This window comes from Acanthisitta chloris, unplaced genomic scaffold (genome assembly GCF_000695815.1).
Source record: "Acanthisitta chloris isolate BGI_N310 unplaced genomic scaffold, ASM69581v1 Scaffold44577, whole genome shotgun sequence".
Lineage (NCBI taxonomy): Eukaryota > Metazoa > Chordata > Aves > Passeriformes > Acanthisittidae > Acanthisitta > Acanthisitta chloris.
Window position 1 is genome coordinate 10,342 of NW_008684017.1, and position 9,755 is coordinate 20,096.

The window sequence follows — 9,755 nt, forward strand, 5'->3', positions numbered from 1 at the left end:
GGAGCCTCTGTGGTAGTGTTCCATTGCCTATAAATACTTCACAGTAGAGATATCAATGGCTTTTCTCCTCCTTTTTACTGTATTTAACAAGAAAAGCTTTTTCTTCAATTTATCTAGTGGGAAACTTTCAATCTCCCCAGATTGAATGAATCTAAAAACAGTGTTTTCTCTCGTCTGCCTTCTGATACCTATCAAGAAGTTTCAAGGCAAAAGAAATGTCAGATGCCAGTATAAAACACACACATCATCTCTTGTTTTCAGTATTGTGCTATCAGTTTCCCAGAAGGAATCATTGGCATATATTAAAGTACAGACACATTTAAAATTATAAGGGAACTCGTGAACATCCTCCTGCTGCACAGCTCCCTACTCTCTGACCTTTCAAATGTACCAACAAAGATTAAACAAGAAAAGAAGATTAGATACTTCCAATCATGATGACTTTACTTCATGATTCCAGATTTTTTCATGTATGCACCCTGAAGTACATGTCTCCCTAGTGCAGAGAGTATTCACATACAGTTCTTTACTAATGAAACCGCAAAACTTGAAAACTGTTAAAAGAAACACTCCATACAAAGGTGAATTGTTTGCATCTTGGGCAAAATGAACTGAGCATCTTCATAGTTTCCATACAGCTACCAGCAACATCAACAAACACATTTTATTACTCATACACACAAATCCAGTAGTTACACTAATTCATATTGTTCCCTATCCAACCAAACTTGTGCGTTTCTCAGCCGCCTTCCTTCAGCTTTATAAAGTTGACTGAGTTTTTAACGTAGTGCTTTCAGGTTCTGCAGGACTGTCAGCTGGTACCTGGAGAGGGAAATGAAAACAAAAACCCAACAGGAATTAAGCTGTGCTTCAGCAGAACTATTCCCAGCCTCAGTATTCTTGGGTAATTATTAGGTTAGACTCCAACAGTATATAATATATATAACAAAGTATATATTTACTGCATGTAGATGTATGTCACATGGAGATTAACTTCCAGGTTTTCTCTTGATTACAGTTAAATACAGCAGTCTTGATGATCAAGGTTTGGTACCAAAGTTCTATTGTACATCATTAACACAGGCAGCTCTCAATTATTTATGGTAATACCAAGGCAAGGACTCCAGCTCTTCACATATCTTGGCTAATATAAATGAAGTTGTGTGACAATCTAGGCTAATTAACAGGGTGATAACGGCGAACAGACAAGTCATGGATCACTGCCTATAGTCAGCATGTACAGCCCTGACCCAGGCTAGTAAACCCACAGGATGCTGTAATGTGCACACACAGCTGCACAGGTTTCAGGTTCAAGTTAGCTCATTCAGCACCAGCTTGGAGGTTTCTGAACCTCATGCAGACACTACCAGTGTGCAGTTGATCACAAATGATCAAAAGCTGCTGTACATGCAAGATACCTACACATAAAAAGAAGCGCAACAGAGGATCTTGCAGTATCTGACTCTAAAAAGTTGTCTCATATCTTGATTCAAATGATCAAAAAACCCAGAGCACTGAAAAAGTTTCCATTGACAGCCTTATTTCTACTAGTAACTGTGATAATATGGAAAAGCTGCTATACATGGTTTTAGAACCTCAGGAAGACCAGAAAGTACTACGCTCACTCTTCACTGAAATTGAGAGGGTGGTCACTGGAACAAATCCAGCTCTTTATGCAGCACAATATAGAGAAACTCCAGCATGGCTTCTGTTCATTAGACACTGACTTCCCTTGAAGGCACTGCAGGTATTTTAAATAAAATATGTAGCACAGCCTCATAACCCAATACACAAAAACGCTTCACAATTTACCCGCAAATATGACAAAGCAAGATTCAAGCAATAAAATCAAATATTAGTATTAGCCACTCAAGATTCAGGAAAATCCCAGAGCTGAAGGTCTTTTAGTTTTTTTCATGGGAGATAAGGGGAGAAACAGGTATCTGAGGACAGCATCCCATGTGGCTCTGTTGTTCAAATCCAGCATGGAAGCAGTCATAAGGCTGTCAATTACTTTTTTCAGTTAATATTGTTATGCCAATAGAAGCCAAGAATTCAGGTAGGTAATACAATCATGGTAAAAAAAAAGTCACTACTTACAGCTTTAGCATCCAAGTTCATAATCCCTGAATTCACATTGTGTCTTCGCAAATCTGATTTTATTAAGGCTGAAACAAAAAAGTAAAAAAGAAAACTGGGTCAGAACTTCGCAATGCCATTAATTTCAAGGGAAAGGTTTGCACAGTGCAAGCACACGGAAGCTGCTTTCAGCACCTTTCCAAAATACCTGTATTTGCTCTTTTGCAATTTGAACTCACTGCTAATTCAAACTTGCTCCTCACAAAGCACATGTAGAAAATGACAATAGAAGCTTTTAAGCCGTGAGTTCACAAAGGAAAGCTTGATGGATTTTAGTACTTTCAGTGCTTCTCAGTAAGTGCAAGTCACTGGTGCAGTTCCAGAATACATCAGCAGTTCCTTGCATTTGAAAAACTGTAAACTGCCTCCATTTAAGCATTTTTTTCCATTTACTATCTTACTTTGGAGACAGACATCTGTCTCAAATTCAAGACATGACTCAAGAAATGAGTGTCAGATGGCAGTCCATATATTAGCAACATCATCCTTAAAATCTCCACATTTTTACATTAAAGAGAAATCATTACTTGCATTTCTACTTAATTACCTGTTAAGATAATGCCCACAAAAATCCAAGCACAAAGAAAGAGGTTTCCTGCACGAGGACTGTAGTCTGTTGTGAGTTTTCCTTGAACAAGTGTAAAGACAATTCCAAATACCTATAAACAAATAAGTCACTTCATCAGGCTCACAGAGAAGAGTTATCACTTTACCTTGAAAAGTTTCAGGTCATGTAGGACTACAGCAACACAACAGACTCAGCAGCCAAGTCTAAGAAAGCATTCCTAGACTCAAGCATAGTGGCCTTCCTGCACATTACTTCACTTGAAGAAATGAAATTATATAACCTGTGCCGATGCATTAAGGAGACCTGAGGAAGTGCCTTCAGACTCTGGGTATGTAATTTCCACAGCAAATTCAAAGCCAAGTGGAAGATAGCCAGTCATGAAGAATCTGTTGAAGAAGAGAGTAAAAAAGATGACAGGTGTGGCCTTCATCTATTAAGAAAGCTAAGGAAATCTAGCATACACATGTGGTATTATGAGTTAGCTGGTATTCTGATTGGTCATATTGTCAATAATTCCTGCTTCATTCCCTCAACATCATCCAACAATTTCAGCCACATCTCTCTCTCTGTAGGACAAACAAGTTTTAACATACTTGTCCTGTTTCCCATAACCACCTGCACTCTACTCCATACACATGAAACAACCTTCTCTGACTGGTCCACAAGCCACTCCATAGCTGAAGCCAATTACTTTCAAATGAAAGACATACACAAACATCATCATTTGATCAGCACAACCATCCATGCTGATGGACAAAAAGAGACCATCAGTAGGGAATGAGGCTGGACACTGAAATGTCTGCTAGAAGCTGCTATGGAAGAAGCTGAGGAGACTGATGAACAATGGGAAGAGCAGGGGCTTAATGCATTTGAAGTTGGTTGATTGGCTTTTAAACTGAAATTCTCAAGACACTTCTGGCTTTACCTTGACTGCTGGGTCTGAATACAGAACTATTCCCTCAGCACGTTTTGGGGCTTTTAGATCAGGTATCTATGAGGAGAGCTCATGCTCTTCTGAGTGAACAAAGCAACCAGCACGTTGCTTGGGTGATCAAAATTCAGATTAATCAAAATGCACAGAAGGTAGTCTTCCTAGATCTGCTCAGTTAAACTCTAATCACTTATCCACTGGTTAACAGAAAGCTTCAACTTTACTGCAGACAGCTTTTTGAATTGAACCCAGGCAAATAGAGCACATAGAGACTTCTCTTAGCTCCATCAAAGTGTTAAATGAAATTTACTGAAATATTAGCTACTTTAGACTTATTCTGATGTAACGGAAGGTGAGACCCTAGTAAGCCCTATCTGTACTGTGAGCTGTAGTTATAGGCTGAGACCATGGAGACAGAATACAGAGTAGAACCATCTAGTTAAAAGAGTTTCTGAACAGAACTGCAGTAAATCTTCTAGTGCTCTTTAATTGCTCACCCAAGTAGTCCTCCATTCACGAACACTACTATAAGGTATCCGAGGTCCAGGGTGAAGGTAAATACCAGCAACCCAACGAAAGAAAGAATGTAAACAATCAAAGTAGTTTGCCTGCAACCCAACCAAAAAACAAAACAAACATTAACACTGTGAACAGAAAGTCATAGCACATTGCTGAAGTGTGGAAGAGTACATTACTTACTCTCTAACAACTGACAATCTAAAGCTAGGAAATTTGCTTCACGTAATTCTGACTCAAACATAGCATGCAATGAAAACACATCCCTTCCCAAACTCTTTATTGCCTTGGTCATATGGCTGCTTTACTCAAGGCTAATGACACTTACTCAGACTCCCAAAGAGTGGGCAATCACAGCAGATATTACTACCTTAAGACTGCATTAGTTCTCTGCTATGTTGTACCTCTTGGCCATTCTGCAGCACTGCCCATTACGTAATGCAGCAACACATGAGCAGCTGAATCAAACACTATTTAGCAAAAATGTCAGCCTACTAAGAGGCAAGTCAAACAAAGCTTGTTGCAATGTTCTATTTATTTTAAATCTGGAATAAGAGATGTCATCCAAATTCTTAAAGCACAGGTTGGTAAGCCAAAAGGCATGTAAAAACAAAGTCAATCTACAGCATTCATATCCATCAAGTCGCTAGAGCTCTTGCACATAATGTACTAAGAGTCTAAGAGTCACAGGGGAGAACAACTCCATCACACAGTGCTCCAGGGCAGTGCTCACTCCTGGGTGGCACCACACCATGGATGATGGACCTGGGAGCTCCTACCCCAAAACAGAGTTCTGCTCCGTGGTCATACCCTGAATTAAAGCAAATGTGATACTTACTACTAGGACCAGGAGTAGGATTAAAAAAAAAAAGACAAAAAAAGACAAGCCATCAACTGTCCATTTTGCAAAGCAATGCAGAATAGGCTTTGAGCCTTTATGCTTCCTAGGTGAAGCAGCACACTGGGCCACGTGGGCACTGTATATAAGGGCCTACAGTGGTTTCCTTGCCTGCCTTACACTCCTGAAGAGACAGGAGTAGATGAAAAACCCCTTGGCATCTTTGCATTCTCCTTTCTCATTTGTTTTGAGCAAGAACCAGTACGTGTCTCAAGCTTTCACTGTAGCCTCAGAAACTTGTCTCCATCAAGGCCACTAGAAGATGAGGGATGAACTGCATTTTCTCATCAGTTCATTTCGGCCCTTACACTGCAGTATTTGTCTAATGCAGTTGCACCACTCTCCTACCCCTAACCCCATACATGCCTACCCACACTTACTTGTATGTTTTAGTGTAATCCAGCCACAAACCACAAATAATCGAACCCACCATTCCTGCCACCACCAGTGTCAAGCCAATTCTCCCAGCGTTCACTTCTTCTCCCTTTCAACAAATATTTATATGGTGCTCATTAATAACTTACTTCCACTCAGAGTCAAGTTCAGACCTCTTGGCAGTAATAAATGCAAACAAACATTCCTATGACTCCCATAGCTGTATGGTACAAGGAACCGTACAGGGGTATAAAGGAACCCAAAAGTCTGAGCACACATAGCACCTACATAATAATAAGCATCACCTCTGCAAATGTACAGTAAAGAAAATAAAGACAAAGGAGATCCAAGAAACTTACCTCATAATGAGTTACTATCATCTGGTTTAGTAACGTGGAGACAGAATAAAAGGCCCCAGTCATAATACCTGCAGTACCAAAAGAAAACCTTCAGTCATTCCAGGTGTAGCCATGCAGATCTGCTACACTAAAGAGTTAACCTTCTGATATTTAAGGCTCACATCAGAGCCCTTTTATCTGCCAAGTAAAATCTCTCCACTAGACCTATAAATGGTATTTTGCATGCTGCTAGACTTCTTAGCACTGGCTGCTGAGCAAGTAAAAGTTTGACACTCCCTCCCCCATAAATAAAACCACCACTACAATTAAAACTTGATGTGCTTTTTTGGCATACATTTGGACTGTTCTGCCAGATTACAGCCAGACAGCACCACTTACCATAACTGATCAGCAGAAGCACAAATGGAACATTTTTGAACAAGTTAATAATGGACTGCTTGTAGGAGTAATCCTCAGGAGGTATAGTTTGCAGGACTGCTTGAGACTGACTAGGAGGGTATTTGGGCTTTTCTTCAAACACTGTGGAAAAAGAAGAAGGAACAATTTTGATTCATCTTTACCAAACTAATTGCTTTGGGGTTTTGTTTCTTTGTTTTTCAAGCACTTCAGCTCGATGAATTTCAGAAGATTGACTTGTGGTTTTAACACTTCCATTTAAAAAAATTCTGGAGAAACCAAGTCAGAGTCACAAAGAATGTGCTAATTATTTGGTCACATCTGGTTGATACCAATGTATGGTCAAAGATAGACTTCACCTGCCACGTGTCTGGACATTTGTATCTGAATCTTAAGATTAACAGAGAGAATTAGCATTATATCATCATGTACTCATAGCAAAAAACCTAAGAGAACTAAATATTCTGAAAGAGATCATCCCTTGCGAAGCGCAACATATAGGGAACTGGTTGTTGCTTCACAACAGGTAAGTGAACACAAATAAACTGGAGAAAATATAACATCAACTACTTTGAGCAAGGTCAGATACTCTAAGTGAGATGTTGCAAACACTCCATATGGTCAGCATTTAAATTACAAGAATGGAACACTTACCAACTCCTGTTAAGAAGAACAAAAGTGTGGACACTATTGCTGTTCCATAGAACATGATGCTGATGTTATGTGCCATAAGATCAATATCATTAGGTGTATTTGGAACCAAAACAGGTGGCAACAAAAAGCCAATTGCAGTGCCAAGCTGTAAAGCAAGAAAAGAAAACCAAAAGTAATTTGCCTATGAGCATGAAAATTAACAGAGGAGAAAAGCCTCATCAGGTAGAAATCTGAATTTTTATCACATAACCAAAACCACCATCTGCAATTACTGCTAAGGAAACAAAGAAAAGTCACTGAATGAATTAGTAGCAGGTTTGTAGCTGGAGTAAATTCCAACAGAACAACTGATTTTGTACTAAAGAGACAAAACCCAAGGACTGAAACTTTAGGTGCAAATATATAAAACATGAAGGCAGTCTTGGACTACTCTCCACTTTCTCTCTTCGGCCCCTTCAAAACTAAATGGCATTTTAAAGTGTTAGAACATTTATTTTTGTAGATTAAAAAACCCTACATCTAATTTAGGTAAAAAAAAGCAAAAAAAAAAAAAGGAAAAAAAAAGCACCAAAGACTGTTAGAGTAGCAAGTCCAACACTCAGAAAGTGCTCAAATTAAAGGTGTGCCAATGTGCTTACAAAGCATCCTTTGTGCATATCTTGATGAACATTATGCTACGTTTTTTTCCCCCACAGACTATCACATTTACACAGTATCCAGTGCTCACATGAAGAATTTGTCTTTTTGTCCTCACCCTTCAGAATATATACAAACATAAACTGAGCACACAGTTACGTTTTTTTCTTAAGGTATGGCTTTTCCTTCCTCAGGAGCCAAAACAGTACCTGCAATATTGCAACAAAGGCAAGTGGTACCATTTTTAATCACTTATGTCTAGAGAGGTTAAGGCCAGAAGGACTGAGCATTCCGATGAGTCAGGAGTGCCTCATTTAAGGAAATTACTTCTAACAACCCTTGACAGGTACATGACTGCATTCCCAGTAATTTGTGTTTCAACAGCAAATGCATCTCAAAAGATAACAGGTGCAATCTGAGTTTTGATAACCACTGTCCCTCCCCTGCCTGCTGTTCCAGCCCTGTTTGCTGTAGCTTTGAAGTCATACAAACTATGTGATAAGAAACTGGATGACCAACAGCCTAGCAGGTTATAGCAACCTGCATAGTTCACCTTGTGTAATTAAACAAGCACAGTGAGGCCATATCGGAATGTATATGCAGAAGTGAACTGCCATGGGACATACAGACTATGTGACTCCTAACTTCCAAGTGCCTACCTAATTTGTCATCTCACTGCTCTTTCAATCCAGTTTTTGAGAGTTTTGGGTTGTTTTTTTAATGAAATCAAAACCTGAGAACAGAGAAATTCTGTTGTTTGACACAGTACCAGTCTTCATGCATCACAAGCAGGACGGGGATCTTCAGATCTCTCTATAGTACACAGCTCTGAACTGGCAGGGTATGGCACATCTGCAGGATAAGCCACTGTCCTGTGTGCAGGACTGCCAGAGGGAAACAAAACACACTTTGCTAGTGTGTTTCACGGGTGTTTCCCTGGCAGAGGATCAGCAAGCACTTTGGCACACTAGTATCAGTCCTATTATCTGGAGGAGAATATACTCCAGAAATAACTACGGTCTATTTTGTTCACATTCTGTTCCTGTTCGCCTTGTTCATCTCTCTCATAGTTCCTATCCACACAGTCCCTGATCTTCTGCTCCTGTCTTGCGCCACTTCAATCCCCACATCTCAGCATACGAGCAAAGCATCAGTTTCAGATTCCAAGTTGCATCCTTGGCACTGTACTGCAGAACTGAAACCCCAGTAATTCCTTGCTACTGGCAGGAGTGCTGCATGTCAGTAAGCGTGGAAATTTAGCTGCCAAAGAAACCTTTAACCTGATTCCAGGATGCAGATCCAAAATTTTTGCTCAACTTCTGAAGCAACCAACAACGCCCAAAATCTTCAGTCCAAAAGGGACAGCTGACTTGTCCACTGAAAGACTTCAATGCAAAAAAAATTGGTTTGGAAAATCTGCAAACAGATAGGTATAAGCTAATGAGCAACCTTAGCTGTAAATATGTAACATTAATGTCACCACTGTAATAACCCAAAGTGCACAAACATAAAATCATTAGGGTCACATGAGAAAAAAACAAATCCCCCATTACCTTAATCGAACTCTACCTATGGCCTCAGCCTGCATGAGGGATGCTGACCGGAATTTTAGCCTTTTTTTTGCCACAAAAAAGGAAGAAAAAAAGCATGGACAGTGGCACAGGGTGAAAACAAGGCTACAGATGGAAAAAAACCCAGTACCACGCCTGCACCTGTGCTTTCAGATGCACCTGTTCCCGCTCTCTGAAACTGGCCAGGACCGGGGAGATGTAGCAAATCCATGACTCAGTTATCAGTTCCCCACACTGATGTCACAAGTCACCAGGGTATTGACTACTGGCACCTGGCAGTTAGAGGCCACATTTTAAAAAGCAGGAACTAATATTTGTTGAGGCTGCACTGGGCTCATCACGAAAGTTCACGTACTTCACCCCTCTCCAGCTGGGGATGGATTCAGTCAGACGAATGATGCCAAAACGCAAGAGGAAGAGAAAGCGAAGCAGGACCACTTCTGAAAAGGGTCTCGGCCGGTGTACTTACGGCAGCTGCTGCAAGCGTGTGAGCTTCTACACACTGCCACACAGCCCGGGCTCGGCTGGGCTCGGCTGGCCGGGCAGGGCGGGATGCGGCATCACCGCGTGCTCATCCCTGCTCCCTCATCTTCCCTCTCCAGTGTCAGCCCGTAACCACTTCCTGGCGAACGCACTTCCCCACTCCAGCGCCTCGTCTCTAAGCGACGCCGATCTCCGAGCGAACCCCCCTCCCCGCGGCCCCCTGCCCTCT

The 9,755-nt window shown here is 40.8% G+C and overlaps 1 protein-coding gene across 1 annotated transcript; it reads right to left on the bottom strand.

Moving 5' to 3' along the window:
• Nucleotides 1-759: 759 nt before the first annotated feature.
• FLVCR1 (feline leukemia virus subgroup C cellular receptor 1) lies at nucleotides 760-7,194 on the bottom strand (the record flags this gene model as incomplete). The annotated part of the gene is made up of 10 exons (XM_009079129.1): nucleotides 760-822; nucleotides 2,101-2,168; nucleotides 2,687-2,798; nucleotides 2,988-3,093; nucleotides 4,136-4,246; nucleotides 5,433-5,536; nucleotides 5,787-5,854; nucleotides 6,165-6,305; nucleotides 6,837-6,984; nucleotides 7,159-7,194. Coding segments are annotated over 10 exons (957 nt in total), but the record flags the coding sequence as incomplete, so codon positions are not given.
• Between the last annotated feature and the right edge of the window lie 2,561 nt (nucleotides 7,195-9,755).